At 43.4% G+C, this 23,189-nt stretch overlaps 2 protein-coding genes across 3 annotated transcripts in view; one reads left to right on the top strand and one right to left on the bottom strand.

Moving 5' to 3' along the window:
* Dync2li1 (dynein cytoplasmic 2 light intermediate chain 1) overlaps nucleotides 1–10,875 on the top strand; it is a 52,964-nt gene extending 42,089 nt beyond the window's left edge. Inside the window, exon 15 of the mRNA XM_021253808.2 lies at nucleotides 10,722–10,875. The gene's annotated coding sequence lies outside the window, so the exon portion shown is untranslated. The remainder of the gene's footprint in view (nucleotides 1–10,721) is intronic.
* Abcg5 (ATP binding cassette subfamily G member 5) lies at nucleotides 51–23,174 on the bottom strand. 2 transcript variants are annotated; one of them, XM_004839367.4, is made up of 13 exons: nucleotides 22,907–23,174; nucleotides 22,285–22,406; nucleotides 17,754–17,890; nucleotides 17,578–17,676; nucleotides 13,560–13,692; nucleotides 10,758–10,897; nucleotides 9,811–9,940; nucleotides 9,135–9,348; nucleotides 8,834–9,039; nucleotides 7,791–7,929; nucleotides 4,966–5,039; nucleotides 1,384–1,496; nucleotides 51–512 (listed from the first exon to the last, which is right to left on the bottom strand). In XM_004839367.4, exons 1-12 carry the CDS (start codon nucleotides 23,050–23,052, stop codon nucleotides 1,417–1,419), a joined length of 1,620 nt encoding a protein of 539 aa, XP_004839424.1. In that variant the 5' UTR covers nucleotides 23,053–23,174; the 3' UTR covers nucleotides 51–512; nucleotides 1,384–1,416. The 2 variants fall into 2 exon arrangements, with proteins under 2 accessions (XP_004839424.1, XP_004839423.1); XM_004839366.3 differs by having other exon boundaries at nucleotides 4,854–5,039; nucleotides 22,907–23,171.
* Between the last annotated feature and the right edge of the window lie 15 nt (nucleotides 23,175–23,189).

The raw sequence follows: 23,189 nt of genomic DNA, 5'->3' as shown, positions 1-23,189 counted from the left end.
CATTTTTCTGTATCTAGAACAAGGAAAACAAATATTCACGCTAGTCTCCCATAGGCTTATGGATTCTTATTATTTACATTCTTGGACCAGCTCAGTCACAATTTTCAAATAGCACACATCCCAACAGGTTGGAATAACAAGGGGCAGTGACCCATTTCCATTGCACTCAAGGCCTGTGTGGATCTGAGGAGCACAAATGAAGTCTTAGTGGTGAAAAGATTTACAATGTCCCATCAAGAAAGAAATCCATGCCGTTTTTACTTCAAACAGTCATCCACGTCTGACAGCTGAAGTTTCATCTCCCAGCAGTGTTCTGCACTATCTGCTGATAAGATGGTCCCTCATTTTAAAAACAACTATTCCTAGGATGACCAGAACTGGGATATATGCATATAACATCAGAAAGTTTGTTGTGAATCTGGATGTTGCACCTGGGCAGGTTTTCTCAATGAACTGAATTCCTTGAGTGGTGAAGCACAGTGGATTATTTATCACAGAGTTATTTGAGCTGCCTGCCAAAGAAAAGATTGACAATATCAGCCGGGCACATCTCAGGTGACTCACTCACAAGTATTTCACTCTGCAAAGCACTCTTCTTCATGAAAGAGGCATGACATTTTTGAGAGCCCAGAACTCACAAACGGAGAAAGCCAGAGTGAGAGTTCTGGGCCTTGACTTCATTTGAAAATAGAGATGGGTTCATTTCTATTTTGCGTATAGATTCCTTACCATATTTTTAATAAAATGATATTCACTTAGCAACAGATACCCTAAAGTAATTGATGGCTGTCACATAAAAATATTTAAATAACCACTAGATTCCCTGGGATCTCCAGTGGCCAGGAGGATTTTGTTGTGTTCCCACTGGCCCCTGTCGAACTGTGGAATAGACTTTTGCTATCAATGGATCCACTCAGGTACCTACCTTGTACATTTTGGGGAGCAAGAAGCCACTTTATAGTCTACTTCAGTGAGCTCAGTAGATAGAGGAGCTGAGTCTATCTAGAATACACTAGAATTCAATTCAGTGTACATAAATTCTGTCACTTGCTAATAACACCAAAGTGGCCTTAGGCTATCGACCTTTGGCAGGAGACAAACTGGACCGATGCTTATTTTATTTAAAAAATCAAAGAAAATGTTGGGCTTTTATTTCCAGATGAGGTGTTAAAAATCAGTTTATTATAAAATATAGCATTTAATATATCATGTACAGGTACAAATTCCCAATGATGAATGTCATCATATTGTATAGCTAAAATGTACCGATAAACTTAATGAATAAAACATATATATAGCATTTATCACCAAAATACATTTCCCTCAGGAAACTGCTTCCTCAGAGTAATATGTAAAAATAGTATTTCAAAACTGAGTACTTACCACAAGTGAAATTCAGTCCATAGAACTCATTGACTACAAGAATCTCACAGCAATATTTTTGGAATGCAAAATAACTGTAGATTTGAAAAGCTTGGTTCGTTTCTTGTATGTTTCTTCAGGGAACAAAAGAAAGAAAGATAAAATTCAGTAGGCTCTGGTAAATAGTTTTACCAAATAAAAGGAAATGCAATCCTTATTTTATGTTCTCTAACATAAATATAATTTTCCATCTCTATTATTAAAATGATTCTCACTATAAAAATCTTCAAATAATACTAAAATATAAAGAAATACATTGTTCAGAAATAACTGTGGTTAACATTTTGGTGATAAGCTAGGTGTGGTGACACATGCCTGTAATCCCAGGACTCCCGAGGCTGAGGCAGGAGGATCACCATGAGTTCAAGGCCACCCTTGGCTACATAGTGAGTTCAAGGCTAGCCTGAACTGCATAATGAGACCCTGTCTCAAAAAACAAAACAAAAGAAAATTGGTGATATATACAACCTATGTATGTGTTCATAAAATTTGACATAATGGGATTGTACTATGCTATTTCCTAACATGGTTATTTCTCCCAAACATATGTCGCAGGCATCCTTCCAAGTTAGTAAAAGTAGCATTCAGTCTTTAAATTACACTTTGGTGATCCATTATAGTAGAGACTTTAGTAGTTCTTTCATGATGGACTAGTGCCTAATTGTGGGGGGGGAGCACCATTTATATAACAGAAGAAAACACACATATATTACACAAGAGGAGGACACAGATTTGAGGGTGCTGGGGTAAAGTGAGAGCTAAACTAAAATGCTGGGGGGACAGGATGGAAGGAACAAGCACACATTCATCGTGAAAACAAAGGATGTTCCTCTCCAGTCTAACTGGAAGAAACCTCATTCTGATTCTGTGCCCTTCTTAGTCCACTAAAATGTTTCTACCAGCCAAAAGTACATATTAAATATATTTGCAAATCTCAAGTTCTAGATGCTTTAGGAATTTTAAAAATAGTATCTTGTCCTTGAAGAACTCACAGTGTGGTTAGTGACACAATATATATCCTTAACCCATACATGCCAAAGACTGTAATTTTTTGAATTTTTTCATGAAATTCATATACGTTACCTAGAAAATTCAAGGAACAAGAATTTAAAGAGAAAAAAATTTTTATTATGTTCCGGTGTTATTGGTGGTCCAGAAATGAAACACTAGCCGTAAAAGGATTAAGTCTATAAAACATAGAACAGTGACCTATTTGTGCCAAGAACATATGAAAAATAGTATCACACATCCATGACACTCATATTTGGTGTGTATGGTCTCCCCTATTCCCAAGTGACACCCCCCCCAGGCCCCATAACTTTGATAGTGGCAGTTTTCTAAGGCACAAAATAAATGAGCCACATTGAGAGGTTGTTAATTGGTCTTGAACCATCTAGGTTTGCAAAATTATATGTTGACCTGAGTCAAGACCATGAGCTGGCTCCTGTGAGAGACTGTAATGAGACACCACTGCTGCCCTCGAACAGTTGGCAGTTTATTAAGGAAAGCCCCAACACAAGGGGGCACAGGATGGGCAGTGAGAGGAAGGGGGGACTCAGAGAGAGCTCCTCAGGCCACGGGAATGGCAGGCAGGCAGGCAGGGGGACCAATGAAGCGAAGGCACAGAGGAGAACCAGGCTGTGTCCTAGAAACCCGGGGAGTCTCAGAAGAAGGAAGGAGGAACCATGGATTTAGGTTTGTTGACGCGGAACTGTCCCCATTATGCTGTTAAATGGTAAGAACGTATGCATTCTTCCCATCTTAATAGTACAATCCCATTTTTAATAAAAATTCTATTGAAGTCTAGCCAAAAAGGCAACAAAGTTTAACTCTGGGTTGTGCTATTTCGGCTAACTTTCCCTTTCTTCTGCATACATGTCTATATCGTGTGCATTGTTTGTCCCAAAGAACTCAGAATATTTTATAAGTAGAAGGAACAGGAAAGCTTCTAATCATGTTTGAAGGAGGAGGAAGCCAGGAGTACAATTGCTGCCCGCAGTTCAAGCAGGGAAGATGACTACAAAAGGGAAAGGAAAATGCAATCAGTGCTTGGAAGTTGAGCAGAGTCCGAGTGAGGCGTCCCAATTTGAAGATTTGCAAAGAAATCAAGAGCATTTAGTAATTACCTCCCTTTTAACAGCAATTAAGCTCCTTTTCCTAAACAGTAGGTACAGGAAAAAGTACCAGATTGACTGCACGTAAGGATTCAAATCAATTTATAAAAGAGGAGACGACCCCCAAGCTTGAGTCTGCATCGTTGAGGGTGATTTGATCTGTGCATTTCTCATAGATGCTAACAATCTACTTAAGCAGCAGAGACAAATACAATGTAATGTGAAAAATACCTTCTTGACCCATCAAAACCTAGCTCACTTTGCTTTCCGGTGTTTTCATGTTATCTGATTGACTCCTGGTGACCTCTTGAGGTGGGTAGGGCCAAGATAAGAATCTCCTTTTATGTTTTATAAACAAGGAAACTAATTCAGACAAAAGGGTGACTTGTCCTGTTCACGGGCAGGCAAACTGTGGAGGGAGCTCCTGATTCCAGGTCAGCCCTCTCTCCAGGCAGCAGGGATTCAAGCAAAGTCCAGTCTAAGCTTCATTTCCTCCTGAGAGCTAAATGACTAACATATAAAAGTCATTTTGTATAGTGGATGCCCACTAGTTTGTTTGTTTGTTTGTTTGTGATTTGGTTTTTAAGTCAAAGGTATAAAACTTTCATTAGGAATCCATAGCTTAGATACCATACCATTCCTGTCACCTGCCTGGCCTCATTTTTATCTTTTGAAAAATTTCTACCCCTTTTTGTTTACTTTTAAGTATGTGTATGCATTATAAAATGATGACTGTCCATTGTAGAAAATTTGTAAAACATAAAAAATATGAAATTTTAAAATTAGATACCATCTAGAGATAATTACTGTTAACATTTGGCACGTGTCCTTTAAGTCCTGAAACTTGCTTTAGCAGCAGTCTTTTATCCTGCAGTCTTTTTTCTTATCTGACTAGTTTTAATTCATAAAAATAACTGGGAATTGAGAACCAGAATAGAGACTCAACAGTGCCTGGTCAGAAATGAACTGATATACATAATCTTTAGCCTGTAATGTGGACCACAAGTTTTTCTGGAGCATCCGGATTGGTTTTCCCTCTCTTGTTCTAATTGCATGTTGTAGGTGGATCATATCATTAGTTTGCTTACCTTATCATTTCCTGATTCCCAATAGAAAGACATTTTATTGAACAATTGGTACAAGGTCTAAGGCAGTAATGATTTCTTAGCAGGCAGCGTAAGTACTCCAAACCTTAATGTGATACCTTTAGCTAGTACCCCAGAGCTCCCTTCTGGAATTCCTTTATAGCAGGCATCATCCTGTGGTCAACAACCAAAAATCGTACCACCCTAAATCCTTTAAATCTTTGTATCTTACCTGACCAAGCCAGATCCAACCAGCAACCCAGCAAAGCTCATCACAGCCACTATACTGTTAACAATATTTGGGTTTTGGATCATACCAAGTAGCACAAGAGTTAAACATTCACCGATTAAGTGGGGGGCCAAGAGAGCAGCAGAGAAATATGCAAATCGGTCAGCCTCAGGATATAAGCCCAGAGTCCTAGAAAAACATAAGGTCTTTAGCTTCCTTCCCAAGCACTGTCACTTAAGAAAAATATCATACTTGCCTCTTTGTAAGGAATCACATTCTTCCTCCCAACACCACTCCTACCCCAGTGCTAAGGCCCCACCCAACTGTGTCTTGGCTCTCCTTCCTATCCCTGTGTGGCAGTAGGACTGTTGCAGCATCGAGGCCCTCACCACTTCCATCCTCCATCAGACTAGCTTCCCCCCTCCATTCTTAGCTTTTATTCTAACCTCCTTTCCTTGATTTGACTTTTGTTTCCTTGTGTAAACAAGCAACCCTATCTCATGCCCTTTTCTCCTATGTTCCCTTCACCAAATTTTCTCTCATGGATGATAGGGGTTTTAAGTGACTATTACACTTGGTTGCTCTTTATTTGTATAATAAGGAAAAGAAATTGGCATCTCATATACCCCCACCTCTTCACGATCATCCACCTTGCTTGTACAAATCATGACATCTTGTTTATATTGTTAATTCCCTTTCCTACCGTAGTCTTGTGATGTTTAAAACATTCTTTCCCCTTTGATGATTTCATAGCACCTGGACAAGGGTCATTCCCCATCAGGATGCTCCAGAAAAATTCATGTTGGTATGAGGTGTTGTTAGTGATCCCTTACTTTCATTTCCCTCAAGGTCTTGAACTTCCTTAAGGAGCCATCCACACAAACATCTCCTAATCGACTGATCTCCATTCCAGTGGCTGCACCCGTCTGACCTGGGTCACTCAGCATGTCTTCAACTTATGTGGCACTCAAAATGGATCCACTTACAAGGGTTCAGATTCAGAACACACCCTCTCTTATCTCAGCCTCCTTCCTGTTTCCCATTTCCCACTCCTCACTGCCTCAGATTTTTGCCCACCTCTTCCATTCTTTGCTGAATCAGTCCTCACCTCTAGGAGCCCTGCCTTCTCATTTAAGTGATTGAAAACCATGTTCAAAGTGTGTTGAACATGGCATACGGCTGTGCTAATTGGATCAAATTTGCCTCATCTGGCTCCTGGATCCCCTAAGGTTTCATCTGTATATTTTGGGTTCTCATCACGACTGACAGAAACCTCTACTTTACCCTTCTCCCCTATTTCAGTCTCTTTCTAGTTCTCAGCAGGGGAACTCACCTCCTATTTTATGAATTTCTTGTGTCTTCATTCTCCCTCTCTCTTTCTCCCTCCCTTTCATCCTCCTTCTCTTCCCACCCCTGTCTTTGCCAAATATTTCCCTATCTATCTATCTACTTATATCTACAGTCTCATGCTGTTCTGACTCCCTGTTCTGACCTGGGTCTACTCTGAAACCTTGATCTGTGACTTACCCAATTTTGGCTGTATTTTCATCTAACTCAGTCTATTGTTTGTTTGTTTCTTGTGTTGGGGATAGATCGCAAGGCTTTGGACTTGCTCTACTCCTGAGCTATGCCTCCAGCCCCCTAATGGTTTCTAATAATCTTATTTATCACATCCTAAGACAACCGTTCTTGGAGCTTGATGATCACTTAAGAACTGATCCTACCTCTTCATCCTATCCTGTTCCACCAAGCTCCCCCAAATAGCATCTGTTTCTTCCACAACCCTTATAAACCTGACTTTTATCCCCTCTACTCTATGAAGCTCTTTTCTGGAAATTCACAATGACTGACTGCCTCCTTTTCTACCTCACCTCCTTTACTCTTTGTGAGACTTAACAGGTTAAACACACCTTCTTGAAACACTGTCCTCCCTACCCTCTCTGCTGCCCAATGCACCTTCTATTTTTCACTTCCCCAAATAGCTCTTTGCCTTCTCCATCAGCTGGCTATCCTCTTCTTCCCCTTTAAGCTTTTAATCTTGGAGCTCACACTAGCCATGCCCTAGCTTATCTTGTACGTATATATCATGTTTATAATAATGATTCATAGTACACACCTTGGGACTTTGAACTGGCTATGGTTAGGAACACCTGTGTATGAATCAGATGACAAGGAGAGACAGTGTCTCAGGATTAGCCTAAGTTCTCTTTCTTGGGGCCAGGAGCTGGGAACCTTTACACTAATGGAGTCAGAGAATTCTGGATCTTTAAGGCAAAGTTACATAATGAGAGAAGATCCGTCTCCCCACAACAACAAATCCTGCAAATACTGTAACTCTACACATTCTTGGATTTATATCTTTCTGCAGTTCTAACACATAAAAGGAAGGCATCAATCAAAACCCAGTAACATTAGGGATGTTTCCCGGTTCCCAGTACCCTCTTCCTATGGCCACTCTTTTGTTCCACCAGCCCCCTTCACCCTGCCCAAACTGCAGTGTCCCTGTAATGTCCAGGTACATCAATGACATCCTGGGCAGGGGAGCTGCTCCCCTCCAGCCCACAGCAGCCTGGGGAGGCCACAGTCATTGCTGGTGACCAGTGGTCACCTCCTCTGCACCTGGGTCCCTGGGCACCTGGGTCCCAGCCACTTTGGAGCCCTCTTCTCTGGCCCACCCTGTAAGGACTGTGGGGCCTGCTCTCCACTGGGACATGGAGTCTATTTGGTTTGTTCTCCAGTTCCATATAGCCCACAGTTGTATGTATTATAAAACCTGAAAGACAGGACATTGCACAAGACATGGATGGGCAAAATGCAGATCATTCAGAGCAGAGAACATGGAGTCAGTCACCCTGGAGCTGTCTCCCCCACGTCTCACTGGCTCTCTGACTCCATGCAGGCCTATCTTGGGTGAATGGAATGGCTCTGAACCCCCCTTACCAGTAGCTGACACTGCTGAAAAGCACAGTGGCGATGATGCTGAAGGGGAGGATGTGCACCACGTAGGCCAGTAGTATCTGCCACTTCTCATACAGGCCATCCAGACTCTCCCGGTCACTGACAGCTCGAAGCACAGGAACTGACATGGAACGCAGGTAGGTTCCAGAACACTCATCACCACACAGCTGAGGGAGGAAGGGCTAGCCCATGCTGAAGGGAAACCCAGAGGGGCAGGGTGCCCACTCATGGAGGGAGGGTAGTGCCATCCAGGGGAGAGTAAAGCCTCCCCACCCAATATCCACACTCTACCTGAATGGCAATTTTGTTGCAAAAGATACAATTTATTTCCCTCTCCCTCAATTTGGTGGTGGTGGTTGGGGGGGGGGTCATCAATCCCAGAAAAAAGGGCATGAATGAGTGAGCGAGGCACTTTGTCCTCTTTTGTGCAGTATGTTGGCCCTCACCAAAATCTGCATTTACAATGACTCTCAGAGGGACCAGAAAAGACTGGTAAACACAGGGACTTAATGTTGCCCTTCATGTCCATCTTGAAGACCAACTTTACAAAAGGCATCATCCTTCCCTCTCATTCCCTGAACTTTGTGTTTCATTTCAGGAACTCTTCCAATATCTATTTTCTTGAATAAGCTATAATATCAGGCATCTGAGTGTGGCTTCTGGATTCCCACTGAGTTTGAAAATCAGGTTCTGATTATTCCAAAATAAGCTCCAAAGGAAACTAATGGTAACTGGGCCCCCACGAGCTGTGGGCATCCTGAAAGCCAGGAGAGATATTTTGAAAACTCTCCCCCAACTCTACCACCAAGGCCTCATAACTGACCCTCAGAGAGAACCTCTTGGTGAGCTAATTCATGGTAAGGTGCACATAACTCAATAGTTACCTCTCCCCCATCAAGGGGATCTGGACAGGGCCAGGGGTCACTCATAGAAATACCCTTCTATGGTGGACTTTTGCAGGGTGACAGCTGAGGCAGGGAGCTATTGAGGGAGAAAGGAGTGTGCCTCCTGCACACAACACTTACACAGAGTCACAGCGTTGAGCATGCCTGTGTATGGGGTGGCGCCCACAAACTGGTACAGGAGACCCACACGGTCCTGGATAGCACCCGTTAGGATATTGTTCTGGACCCGCAGGATGAAGAATATGATGAACAAACCCATGATCAGATTCTGAAGGAGACGCATAATCACTGCTTGCTTATTTCTCAATAAGTTTCTTGTCACTCTCCTGAAAACCAAACAATCCCATTTTAATTCCTTTTCTTTATCAGTGAATGTCTAAATACCTAAAACGGGTCTGGCTTACATTTCTGAGATTCTTACCTCAAGAGGATACCCAGTTTACAGACAGTTCCAGGAAGATCTTTGGTTTTGAAGGGAATCATTGGTAAGGTTTTCAGGTGTTTTGTTCTGTCAATATTCTCCAAAATTCTGTGACAGATTGCTGATTTTTTGTAGGCGGATTCAAGCATTTGGACTCGCTTGTAGGTTTCTATTTCTCGTTCTTTGCTTTGAGAATCCACTGATGTCAGGTCCACTAGATTTTTTCCCCCAAAAAAATATAATCCATGTGTATTTCAATGCACATATATACATAATGGAAAATAATATGTTTCATCATTGATTCAGGAATACTAACCATAATACCACATCTCATTAGAATAAAATCTGTTGTTAATGCCTACCTATAAAATCAGAATATTTTAAAGCTATCCAGCAGGGCCATGAGAATCCCACTGGTACTAGCAGAGAATTCAGAAACTCAGTTAATTTTTTCTCTGATAAAATAAGAGTATATCGATTTGCTTGAAAGAGATCCCTATCTCATTCTGATAAGTCATCAATGCCAATTGACCCGCCAAATTAGCTCCATGACACACAAAATCATCACAACAAAAACAAAAACAAAACCCACTAGGGCAGGTGCCATCTGAGCAGAAATATGAGATGAGAAAGTTTAAAATTCATTCACGATGAAGAATGTGAAAGAAAAACTTACTATAGAAGTCAAAGGGGTTGGAATGGTCAGGACAAGGGTAACCACAGCCATTGAAGAAATCCAGCATCTCCACTGGGGTACCACAGAAAACCAACTCTCCGAAGGTCAGGATAGCAATTTTGTCAAAGTACTGATCAGACAACAGACAGTTTTAGTGTATGGTCAGGTCATCGTGTCCTTATGGGAAATATCCTTCCAAGCAGTCAGCCACCCATCAGTACTCTCAGTGGGTTTAGGGTGCATCTCCTACATTTCAACTGGGTCTGATGACCATGCTCTCTCCCTGCTGAGCCCCAGAATGACCTCTGAGGTAGAGAAGAGCTACAGGTTTAAATTCCAGCCACTGGGCCTGGGATTTAGCTCAGTGGTTCCGCTGCCCGCCTCGAAAGCTCAAGGACCAGAGTTTGATCCCCAGTACCAAAAAAATAAAATAAAATAAAATAAAAAATAAATTCCAGCCATTAATTACACAGAGAGAGTGACCTTGAACCATCTGGGTTGTTCTGTTTGTTGCTTATATTTGAAATCTCAGATTCTCATCTATAAAAAGTGAAGAATCGCTAACAGAATACTGGGAGGATGAAATGAGAGTTTTGGGAAGGAATCTATATGGTTCAGTGGAAGAACACAGCCCTTGAAGCCAACTCGACCATGAATACCGTTCTGCCTTTGAACTCTATCATACTGACTCCGTTTTGAGTCATTTCTATGCTTTGCTTTTTTCCTCTGTCAAGGAGATATACTGATACCAGCCTCAGGGGATTATCGCGGGGCTTAAATGAGCTACTGTTTCAAAAGTACGTGGAATGTGGTGCTAAAAAGAAACTGGTTTCCATCCTTTCTCTTTCCAAATCAGGACTGTTGGCTCTATTTGCTTGATGATGCACCTTTATTTCTCTCCCCCTTCCCAGCCAGAGTCGAGCAGAACAAGGGCCATGCCTGCTTACCTGGAAGAATTCAGAGCGGGGCTGGTGGATGGTGAGGATCACGATTCGGCCCCTGTGAGCCAACTCCACCAGAAGGGAGATGATCTGATTCGCAGTCATGGAGTCCAGGCCTGTGGTCGGCTCATCAAACATCATGATCTCTTTGATATAATTTATCAGTTAAAATGTATACAAGCCTGTTGTTGTCATATGGGTAGGTTTTCAAGCTAGGAATATACTTTCTTTAACAGGTGCTATTCAAATTTTATATTTCCTCCAGAGTTAGTTTCATTAATTTGTCTTCCAAGGTACTTCTTAGAAGTTGTCAAATTTAATTCAAAACAGATTTTTGAAATATGCTTTCTATATCCTTTTAAATTCTGTAAAATCTGTGGTAATGTCTCCTAGGTCTTGATATTTTAATTTTAAAAATGTGTAATTGATATTGTGTAACAGGAAGTAAAGGTCTAGGGGGGTGGGGGAGGGGGGAGAGGAAAGGGGAAAAAAATATGAGAAAGGAAAAAAATGGAAACAAAATCTTTGCAAGTGGGGAAGGGTGGAGGGGGTGAAGGGAGGGCAGGGGAAGAGGGAAAAAAATAAGAACCAAGACACTCATGTAATGGTACAAGATCCCAATGATGTATGTAACTGTATTTTATACCTAAAATGCACCAGTAAACTTAATGGGGGAAAAACAAAACAAAACAAAACATCATGATCTCTGCCAACAAAGAAGGGGCAGATGTCTGAGCCACTGCCCCACCAGGCTCTGTGCTTAAAAACTCAGTTTTGATCATTCCTTTATTGAGCTGTTGTATCCCCTTCACCCAAGTACATGATCAGAAGTAGCTACATGCAAACTGCTTTCAGCCCAAGCCCCAGAGAAAGGATCTGGCCTGGGGGACCCAACCCCCAGCTCTGAGCACATGTAGGGATAGGGAGCAACAAGATAAGGCCTCCTACTCAGTACTGTTTGGGCTCCATCCAGATGGGCACCAAGTTGTTCTCAAAAGAGAGAAGATAGGCTTTTAGTTATTTTATGTGCCAGAAGCCTTAAAAATCTTCCTATGAAAATATTGATATACTGTACAATTATTTCACATTTGATATGTAGAGAGGAGCAGAAGTTGGTATATATTCATATTGGAAAACTTTAAATACTATTTGGAAGTTTCAGAAACCCTGGTTTTAATTCAAGTAAAATGATAAAATAGTCATGATGCTGTCAGATGCTAATATTCCTATTTGCTGTACATTTACATGAAAGTTCACATGGTTAAGCTACACAGCACTTAATCTGGCAAAGTCTGGAGCTTGTTAGTATCCTCTCTCTGCTTCAAGAATTTAATTACTCATTTATTCTAAAAGATTTTTTCAAACAAGCTGACATCAAGTTGGTTTTCCCTGAAGCTACTGGAATATCTGCCTCTTTTAAAAATGTGATTTTTTTTGCCTCCTGTTTAATAAAAGCAAGTTGTGTTTTAAAAAGGGGGAGGTGCCCCTATTTCATGTCTGTAGCACTCTCCAACAGTAAAAGTGTTTTTGTACTGCAAAGAAATCTAACCCATAAAACAAGATCTGAGGTAGGGTAGGTGTTTAGGTTCTTTAGAACCCAAAACTAGATTAATTGTAGTTTATGTCCACCCCCAAAATGACCAAGAGCTCTCAAGAGCACTTCTCATATCTGCCTGCGAGTGATCAAGCACCACCAGAAGATCGGGCCGTCTTAATCTACTACGAAGGATCTAGAGGCAGTACCCCCTCTTCCAGGCGTATAGAAGGGGTGGAGTTGCCAGGTGGGGGAAGTGACTAAGCCAGGCAAGAGAAGAAGGGGACCGGCTACCTCAGACTGGGCCCTCCCCATGGCATATACACCTGTCCGAGTCGGCCTTCAGTTCCTACTCTGATTCCTGTTGTCTCATAAATACTTCTGACCATACCACAACTAATCTGCCTTTCCCTGCAGATACAGTGGTGCTGCTAGAGTATAAGGCAGGCCCTGTGTTCATGGGAAATGCTAATAGAACACTAAAACACAAACGTGATGTTTCTGATACAAGAGATATTTTGTACAGAGGGTCCTTGCCTTATTAAGGAGTTGTGTTCGATAAACTCATGGTAAAGTGAAAATGTTGTGTGTTGGAAATGCAGTCATACACCTAACCTACTGACTATCATAACATAGCAACACAGCACACTGTAGAATGTTGGTTGTTCCCTCTTGTGACCACATAGCCAACTGGTAGTTGTGGCCTGCTGACACTGCCCAGCATCATAAAAGAACATTATACTACCTGTAATCCCAGCACTCTGGGAGGCTGAGACAGGAAGATCATAAATTTAAGCCTGGCCTGGGCAACTCAGTGACTTACTAAGACTCTGTCTCAAAATAAAAAATGAAAAGGGCTGGAGATACAGCTCAGTGTGAAGGCCCTGGGGATCAATCCCCAGTAGTGGAGCTGTGTGTGGGGGTGGGGGTAGTGGTATCACATATCACTAGATCAAAAAAGATCAAAACTCAAAAATCAATGTACAATTTATACTGTGTGTATTGCTTTCACATCATTCTTAAAGTTGAAAAATTATGTCAGGACCATTGTTAAGTTGAGGACTGTCTATACTTTGATGATGAAGCAGCATTTGGAAATAAACTACATGGTACTTCAAAAAATCCTGGGTCTCCAATTCAGAAAACTCAGTGATTTCAGTGCTACACAAACTCCTTTCCATGTGTGGACCGGAAAGAAAGGGCTTCAAGTATCTGCGGATACATGGCAAGTGACCAGGCAGCAGCCGGTAGCTGCAGGTCTGTGTTCCACTTACTGGGGTCCTGGAGGAGCTGGACTGCAATGGAGACCCGGCGCCGCTCACCACTGGAAATGCCCCCAAAGTTATAGCTGCCAATCACTTGGTCTGCCACGTGGCTCAGCTGCAGCTCTGCCATGATGGCCTCCACCTGTGGGAGACACAAAGCCCAGGACCGCTGGCCACTTGGTGACAGCTGCCATCTCAGCTCCCGAGCTGGAGACAGCCAGAGAGAGAACAACTTAGAATGCCTGGCTGCTTCCAGACTCACCATGTCCTGGGGAAATAAGCCTATTATAGTGAAATCCAACTTGGCTTAGGTCACAATGTTACACACGATTTAAACAAGGAAAGGGCATGTATTTTTTAGTCCCCTACAGTAACAAAAAAATGCTTATATTTGCTTCAGGGAGATTCATCATGAAATGCCAGATAGTGCATTGAGCACCTATTTTCAGATGCTGACCCCAGACCAGCCCATACAGAAAAAGCTCCCAAAAGAATAGTTACAATAGAGCTTACTTTTATAAGCGTTTAGGTCTTGAAATTTACTATAAGACATGTTTTATATGTTTAAAAAGTCCAAATTGGTCTGAACTAAGCCTGGTTTTCCCTATGTCATCCACATACATCCTGGGGTCTCATGTGGGTCAATCTCAGTGTGGTTTTTCATCAGAGAAATGTAATTAGCTACCAAAAGTCTTGAAAAGTAATCCCAATCTTGCCTTAGATCTCTCTAAACACTTTAAAGGGACCCAATTCATAATCCACAGCCACACTTCTTTAAATTGTCTTTCCTCTAGTCCTCCCCACCATGCTTAAACTCTGAAGCTCCTGTCTCCTTATTCACAACTTGTCAAAACAATAACAATAGAAATCAGTGCTTCACTGTCTAGAAAGTTGGCCTTTTCCCCCTTCTCTCTCTTTCCTCTCTCAGCTTGTCCTGTCTCCAAAGATCTGATGGAAGATTTCTACTACTTCTAGTTCTCCCTTGACTGATCGGCAGACAGCCCTGAGGAGGCAGCTGGATGAAAACTGAAAATATGTACATAGTAATGTGTGTGTTCTCATCCTCTTCTAATGAGGTTGTGTTCTTTTTTTTTTTTTTGGTACCAGGGATCAAACTCAGGTCCTTGCGCAGCAGGTGGCAAAACCACTGAGCTAAATCCTCGGCTCTGTGTTCTTTTTATAAGGAAAAAAAGGAAACTAATACATTGCATTGAAAAATAGCCACAACTGCCAGCCATGGTGGCACACACCTGTAATCCTAGCACTCAGGAGGCTGAGGCAGGAGTTTACCACGAGTTCAAGCCCTGCCTGGGCTACATAGTGAGTTCAAGGCCAGCCTGAACTATATAGTGAGACCCTGTCTCTAAAAAAAGAAAAGAAAAGAAAATAGCCACAACAAGCTAGATTGGAGAAAAAAAGGGATGATGTGTGGAACAAAATTCCAAGGAGCCAGAGAGCAGTATTCCAACATACATGAAACCTTAATCAAAAGAAGGGACATATCTGAAATAGATAAAGAAGAAAAATGAGACGGCAAAATGTGTAAATAAACTAGCTTGAGATGATCTGGAAAAAAGAAGTGTCTCGTCATTAGACTAAAAAGATTCTAGAATTGAGCTTTGGTTGACAAGGCTGGGTTTGTGTGCTCACCAGTTGGGGCAGACTTTCAAACTTCCTTTCATGCCTGCAACTTCAGGAAAGTTGTAAACTTGCCCCTTGGCTTGGAAGGGATGGACAGAGGAGACAGTTACTTAATCTGGCCTCCATGTTTTGAGCCTGATAGGAAACCTCTTCTGTGTTTTTGCAGACTCTATTCGAAATGGAATTCAGAGTCATGAAAAGACTTTGGGAATCATCAAGGCCAATCTTCTCTATGCCCTGGCATTTACATAATTGGATTTATTCCTCACATAAACCCTAGCAGAGATGTATTATTATTCTATGTATTATGGAGGGGAAAATAGATTCTCCAAGAGGGCCACAGCTTGTCCAAGGCCCTGCCCTTGGTAAGGCAAGCGTCAGGGTTGCCTGGGGGCTCAGGTGGCTCACAGAGCACCAGGCTCAGCTGACAGTTCAGCAGACACAGCCTGCCCATGTCAGCCATGCTTTGTTTTCAGGTTCCTCCAAGGTCAGAGCAGGTCTGCTGGGCCCTGTCCACTGTTATCCTGGGTACCTCCTGCTCACTGAATTACTTCATCAAGATCTCATCCACTGTGGATTGGATTTGCTCAGAAAGGACACTCAAGCAGGACCAACTCTGTGCTATCAATCTTTGCACAGCATCTGGGAGCTTCCTGAACCAGGCAGTGGGGGTGTGTGTGTGGCAAATTTGCCATCAGACCATTTCAAGGAACATGTGAATTGGCTGAAGATTTACATCCATGGGTTTCTCAGGATCTCTCAAATGTGATAGAAATGAATCACCCCATTCGAATCTGCTCATGACTTCACTTCTCCCACCCAAATGCCACTGGAGTTTTTTTCCTACCCATTTTATAAAAAGAAATACTAAACTACCAGAAAGAAAGCTGCAGAGAGGCTGTGTGGCCTGGCTCCTCCCCTACCCTTCATGATCGGGGCCACTGAGCCTTGTGAACACAACTACACACACAGGGCCCCTATGAGCTGAACCCTGGTGTCACCCTGGCCACACAGGGACTGCCACTCCCAGTTGCCTGGTCCTAACTCACTGGGTGTCAGTGAGTTCTGCAAGATGGAGACAATGTCTCCCTCACAGGTTGATATGAGAAGGAAGTGAGATTTGTGTGTAAGACAAACCCTGCCCAATGCCAGCCAGACAAGAGAGCAAGCAAAACCAGGTGAAATGGCAGGACCCCACTGTACCTCTGAGCACTCTAAGGCCAGATGGTCCTTCCTGAGGGAAGCCCCCCTCCAAGGCGGTCCTCAGAATGGTTGGGGTTGCTCGGACAGGAGAATGCTGTTTACCCACAAGCCTCCTTGGCAGGGAGTGTGCCACTTTGAAGATGGCACTCCACCTGTCATGGTTCCTGGGCCTCACAGTCCAGACAGAACTGAGGCAGTGTTTCCAGGGAAGGTCCCAGGGGCTTTACCTGTGGCTACTCACAAAATGGCTACACTTAACAGATTGGATTCCAGGGCCTAAGATTATTATGATGGACACACTTTTACCTTTGTCTCTAAGAAACATGCTTTGATTATCCCCTCTGAACTATAGGCCAAGACTTGTTAGCCTAAGAAAAGATTTTTTAGTAATTTCTTCTCAGGTATGGAACCATGTTCAGAACTAACATGCTGGCCAGAATAGAACTGCTGGTTAAACATTTTATTTTCAATTAAATGGCCTTTATTCTGGATTAGACAACAAAATTCCCTTCCTAGGTGTGCTCTGTAAATTATACTCCTGTTTGAATGTTAAATTTTTGTTTCTAAAGTTTAATTTTAAGATGTTTGAATGTTCAGTTTATGTCTTTGAACTACAACCGCCCCCCCCAAAAAACAAAAACAAATTGGAACCTAGAAAGAGTTGACCATTTCACAATGTCTGCCCTCGTGAACATAATCCCGTTTGGATGAGGCCCATTCAAGATACCACAAAGTAAGTTGAAAAAAATCACTGGGAAAAATAATTTAGACGTTCAAGGCAGACCTCAAAGAACAGCACAGGCCACTCGATCATGCAAGCCGCACAGGGGAGGGGATACGTCAGCAGCCCAAATTTTTAAAAAGTTTTTTAAAGGTGAAATTAATACAATAATAATAATAAATATTCACAGTCAAAATATTACCATTTCAACCTATTGTCAATATTTTGGAAAATGCTGAATGAGATTATTTCACATTCTGTTTTTTGGGAGGGTTTGCTTCATATTTCCCAGAGGGAGTGTGAAATCCATCTGTATATATTACGCCCAGAGCGCATCTCTGGATGGGCCACATCTCGGTCAAAAGGCGCAGGAGGAGCCCAGCGGGGTGAAAGCAAAGGGCAGGGACGGGCGAGCCAAGGGGTGGAGGAAGAGGGGCTGCTGGGCGGGCGCGGGGTCCCCACCTTCTTCCGGAAGAAGTCTTCGGAGCTGCGGCGCGTGGCCAGCATCGCCGTGTAGCGCAGCGTCTCGCGCACGGTGAGGTTGCTCAGGAAGATGTCGCTCTGCGGGAGAGCGGACGTCAGCGGGCCGGGCGCGCCGGGCGGGGGGGCTCAGGGGGGTGGGGGTGACGCGCGCCCACCTGCATGACGTAGGAGAAGCAGTCCTGGAACTGGCTCCGGCGCAGCCTCCTGCCGTTGACAGACACCTCCCCGAGGAGGGTGCCGGTGCGCCGGAGCCTCCCGGATATGGCATCCAACAGCGTGGTTTTCCCTGAACCTGGAGGCAACACGAAGAGGCCCTGGAGGAGCCTTCGGAGGACCGAACCGCACTCCGCGGAGGCCTGGCCCCTGGGTCAAATTCTCAGGGCACAAAGAAGTGTGTCCCCTCTAGCGACAAGCCATTTCTCTCAGGCAGGTAAAGTCTGAAGACGCTCTGCTGGTTTATTTCCTTTGGCGTTGAAAAGGAAACTATAGGATCAGAATAAAAGGAAAGCCAGGACTCTTGGAAACATTTGGCTCTGAGGACATTTGGATTTCTTTTTGTGGTCCCCTGGAATTGTCTGGTTGTACCTGCCAGTAGGTGGCATTGCCTTGCCGACAAGATCCCTGGATGACCCCTCTGTGTAAAGAATTTGAGAGGCACCCTCTTAAGGAGTCCTTTGCTGAGACCAAGCTGGTCTCAGCCTGAACCAGGAGCCTTGGGCATATATATCTCGCCACTTGTCACTAGGGACATTCCTGCAGAGGACTTCAGCTCCACCAAATAGAAACCTTGAGAGATAATAAAGGATGTTTTTTGTTGTTTTAAGCCACTTTGGGAATTCTTTTTATTTTGCATAGAAATAGATAACTAATTCAGTCTTTCCAACAGGTGTCAAATACTTATTAACTAATTAATGAGAAACCAGCACAAAGCTTATCTAAAAAAGGACATAGGAAACTGATGTATACAGTCAGTGGAGAAGAAGGTTAGAATAAGGTAGGAACGTTAAACACACAAATGGTGAATTCCCTGAGGGGCAATAAAACCATGCTTTGGGGGGTTATTTCTCTAATAGGGCAGAAATAATTTGTAATTAAACAATCTGCAAGGAAGCATTCATCCCAGAGTCTGGGTTCTAATCAGGAGCAAACAGTGAGTCAAACAAATCCCCCTGGTGTGGTAGGTGGCCTGCAACAGGCTTACTTTAGGCCACACTTTGGTGAGACTTTGAATAGTAAGTCATCTTTTCCTCATAATAAAGACTTGATAGATAAGTGCTGCTAAGAACTACACAGCAAGGGCTGGGGATTTAGCTCAGTGGTTCCGGCACCTGCTTTGCAAGTGCAAGGTCCCGAGTTCAATCCCTGGTACCAAAAAAAAAGAACTACACAGCAATGGAATCAGGTCATTTCATGAAACACTACAAATGTTAATTAGACATAAAAACATATTACCATTAATCCCTTTCAGAATACTCCTCCTTGCTTCAAACACACTTATCATTTGTGTCACTTTCTGAAGCCATTCTGGAAGTACTCTTTCATGACTGTATGATGTGTGATCAAAACAGTGGTGAATGCTGCTGCTGAGTGCCATCCAACAGAAAGGCAGACCTGTAAAAATCACAGGGTGTCCTCATCTGCCCTATTCACCAGATCTGGCACCATGCGACCCTGGCTCTTTCCCAAAGTCAAAATGACCATGAAAGGTAAACATTTAAAATGGATTCAGGTCATCAAGGTAGCCACAACAACAAATTAAAGACACACATGAAAGAAAACTTCCAGAATTACTTCAGCAAGTGGCAAGGGCGATGGCATAAGTGTGTTTGAAGCGAGAATGTTCTGAGGTGGATTAGCTGCAATGTGCCTTTTACTGTAATAAATTTTCTTTTAGTTAAACATACCATATTTTCGGGCCGGTAATTTAGCTCAGTGGTTTCGCCACCTGCTGCGCAAGCGTAAGGACCTGAGTTCAATCCCCAGTACCAAAAAAAAAAAAAATACCATATTTTCCTATCACAGCTCATAGATTGAATTTATTCACTCATTTGTCGAACAAATATTAAACACTTACTTAGAGGGTGGTCCTGTTCTAGTATTAAGGACACAGCAGGAAAAAAAAAAAAAGATAAAGTTCCTGCTTTTGTGGTACCATTATAAAACCATGATTAGGTATATTATCAGACACCAGGCCACACCCCTAGATCAAGAGCTCCATCCACTGTCTGATGAAATGTGCACAAAGTGCGACATTGGACGGGGACATCCTTCTGAGAAGGGTGCCATGGATGTCACCCTTCTTAATCCACATAAAGAATACAACAGGTTATTATAGGGATAACTCAGCATTTTTCTTTTTAAAAGAGCATGTTATATTTATCAAAAAGGAAATTAGAATGATCTTGCATATTATGATACAGTTATAGTTAGAAATTTTTTTAAAGATGGAAATAAATCTGGGCATGATGGCACATGTCTGTCATCTTATTAGCACTCTGGGAGGCAGAGGCAAGAGGGTCACAAGTCTGAGCAGACTCTATCCCAAAAAAATGTAGATGTCGTTCAGCATGAAGGCCCTAGGTTCAATCCTAGCAGAGAAAAAAAGAGTAAGTAAATAAATACCAGAAAAAAGGAATAAAAGTTGATGAGAAATCTTAGAAATGTGTAATGGCTTTAGTTAATGATGTGATCTGAATATTACATCTCCTTAAAACTCAAATGTTGAGGAGCTAGGGATTTGGCTCAGTGGCACCATGCCTGCCTTGCAAGCGAAAGGGCCTGAGTTCAATCCCACGGTACAAAAAAAAAAAAAAAAAAAAAATCAAATGTTGAGCTCTTTACCCCCAAGCTGATGGTAGGGTTGGACGGTAGTTAGGTTCTGGGGGTGCAGCTTTCCTGACTGGGATTAGTGGCCTCATAAAAGAAGCTTGAGAGAGATCCCTCATCCTTTCTACCAGGAGATTAGATTGAGGAGATAGCTGTTTATGAGGATCAGCCTGTACGACACATGAAATCTGCCAGCACCTTCATCTTGGGCTTCCCAGCCATTAGGACTGTGAGAAATAAATTTCTGCTGCTTGCAAGCCACCCAATGCAGAGTGTTTTGTTACAGTAGCCCAAGTAGATTACAACAGTCAATGAATTCCTTTTCATTTGGTCTTCAGATCCTACTGTTCTCATCCAGTTGTGCACCTGCTATAGCAGATAGTGGTCACTGATTTAACCACTGCGGGTAAAGAGGTTGGACTATCTTTGCCATTGCTGTACCAAAATACACAAGTTGGGTAATTTGTAAAGAAAAGAAGTTCATTTAGCTCACGGTTTTGGAGGCTTGAAGTTCAACATTAGCCAGCCCCATTTGCTCAGCTGTGGTGACAGCCTTCTGGCTACATCACAAGGTGCCAAATGGCATCACAGCAGGATGACACGTAAGAGGGAAAGACTGCATGGTGAGACAGGAAGCCAGAGGGATTCAGAGACAGCCTTGCTTTTTTCATAACAACTTTCCCTGGCAAGAAGGAAACGAAGTACTGAGAGAGCCACGTCCTTCCCTTCTGAGGTTCCAGCACCTCTTAAAATTTCCATGCTGGGGACCAAGCTTCCCTGACATGGACCTTTAGGGGACACACTCCTGCCACCTCCCAATCTGCACCTTCCCTAACTTTCACACCAGGCTTACTTTCCCTGTCTCTGTTAAAGAGAGTAATGCAAATGAAGAGTGGTGGTAAATGCCAACAATTTGCAAGCAACTGTGCAATCAAGATGGTTCCATGAAGCTGATTTGTCAGAGTCCTTAACCGTACAACAGGCAAGACAAGCTAGCCTCATGGTGTTTCATGCAAGTCCCCTCTGGAGGGCCAATGTACCCACCCTCAGCTGCTGGCAGTGTCAGCTCTGAGGATCCTGAGGATTCTCACCTGTGACCCTCACAGAAAATTGCTCTCAGCCACAAGGAGCTGCCTGTCCAGAGGCTACACCTTCCTGGGACAAGGACTGGCTGATGCAGGGACATAGAGACGAGCGTGCAGGTCAGGCTCTGGTGTAGCTACCCTTGAGAAGAGGAAGAGGAGGATGACATGGGGAACAGGCTCAGAGACGGCTCAGTGCAATCTATAGTGTTTAGTTCCTTAAAAGGGGAAAAGACCTGAAGAAAGAATGGCAAAATGTTAAGATTTGATAAGGCCTGATAGTAATACATGAACACTTTTTATGTTATTCTCTATTCTTGGCTATGAGTTAGAAGTATGTTGTAAATGAAAAAGGACCGGTGGAATCAAATGCAGGAATTAAATGGGCATTTTGGTGCTTATTTAACTCCTTTTTCTGTGTCTAGGCAGGGTAGCAGTGAGGGAAATCATGTTTGTTGGGCACCCTGGGTATGCCTAGCATGCATGAGGCCCTGGGTTTGATCCCTAGCACCACCGAAAGAGAGAGAGAAAAGCAGACAGAGAGAGAGAAAGAAGAATTCACTGATATGTTAGGTAGAACTTTATATTCTTTCAAGGATCCTTTCTCACGGTTTCATATTGTACCAAGTTCTATTCACAGTCAGATGTCATTAGATTTTATTCTAATATCAAATTTATGACCTTGAATTTAAACTTATTTCTTCAACATGGAGCTTAAATCAAGCCACAGCCTTTTCAGCATGTTCCATAAGAACCAGAACACTCCTCCCCAACTTACCTGAGCTCCCTAAGATGCACATGATCTCCCCACTCTCCACGAAAAAGGAGACGTCTTTGAGGATCTGCCTGTTCCACTGCTGCCAGCGAGATCCAATGTTCCACCAAGGCCCGACATGATAGCTGTAAAGAAAACTACGTTATCGAAAAGTCTGCGTGGGGTCCTGGAAGGGGCCAGACCAGGTCTCCCAGCACTGACCCAAGCTCTGCCCTGCCCAGTTGCCCTGGACAGGATTGTAAGTATATGTCTGCCTCGGTGGCCTGCTCTGCAGGCCCTGGCTGCAGGCTGGTGCCACCCACAGAAAGTGCCTGCCCAGAAGCTTCTGTAAATGTCAGGTCTCTGTCTGGCCATGCAACGGCAAACAGAATACTGTTTATTCCTAGGTTGACCCACCTTCCGTCACCTGGGTTTCTAACGCCTCATGCTCCCAACCCTGGCTCCATGGGTCTTCTCTATTCACATGGGGCAGGCTGCAGACAGTGAGGAAGGGGTGTGGGCCACCATAGGAAGGGTAAAAGGCCTTCTTGTCTCTCTGCACCCCGATCCACTAAGGAAGCAGCCCCAAATCCCCAGAGGCACCTGAGTAGTGAGGAGAGGTGGCGGCCCCACAGGCCTACCTTACCTGACACTATAGGAGACATGCAGGACATTTAGGCTGTGGCGAGTCCTGGAGGCCACCGTAGGACCTTCCTCTAGGGAGCTCTGGTGACTTTCATTTACTTGGGGCCTCAAGGTCCCGTCTCCTGTCAGAGAAGAGAGGTCACTCATGGCCAACAGGCAGCACAGGCAGGTGAATTTTCTGGTGGCCTGGCTCTCTCTGGAGTGGCTTCAGCCGAGTTGCCAGTGACAGAGTGCCCCACCTGCTCCTGGCCAGCCTGGACTTGGCCACGGATGCTATTATCAGA

The sequence above is a fragment of the Heterocephalus glaber genome, unplaced genomic scaffold (assembly GCF_053883595.1).
Source record: "Heterocephalus glaber isolate CG9 unplaced genomic scaffold, H.glaber_assembly_v1.0 deba00001457, whole genome shotgun sequence".
NCBI lineage: Eukaryota > Metazoa > Chordata > Mammalia > Rodentia > Bathyergidae > Heterocephalus > Heterocephalus glaber.
Note: the sequence above shows the minus strand (reverse complement) of the source record. Positions and strands in the feature narration are given on the sequence as shown.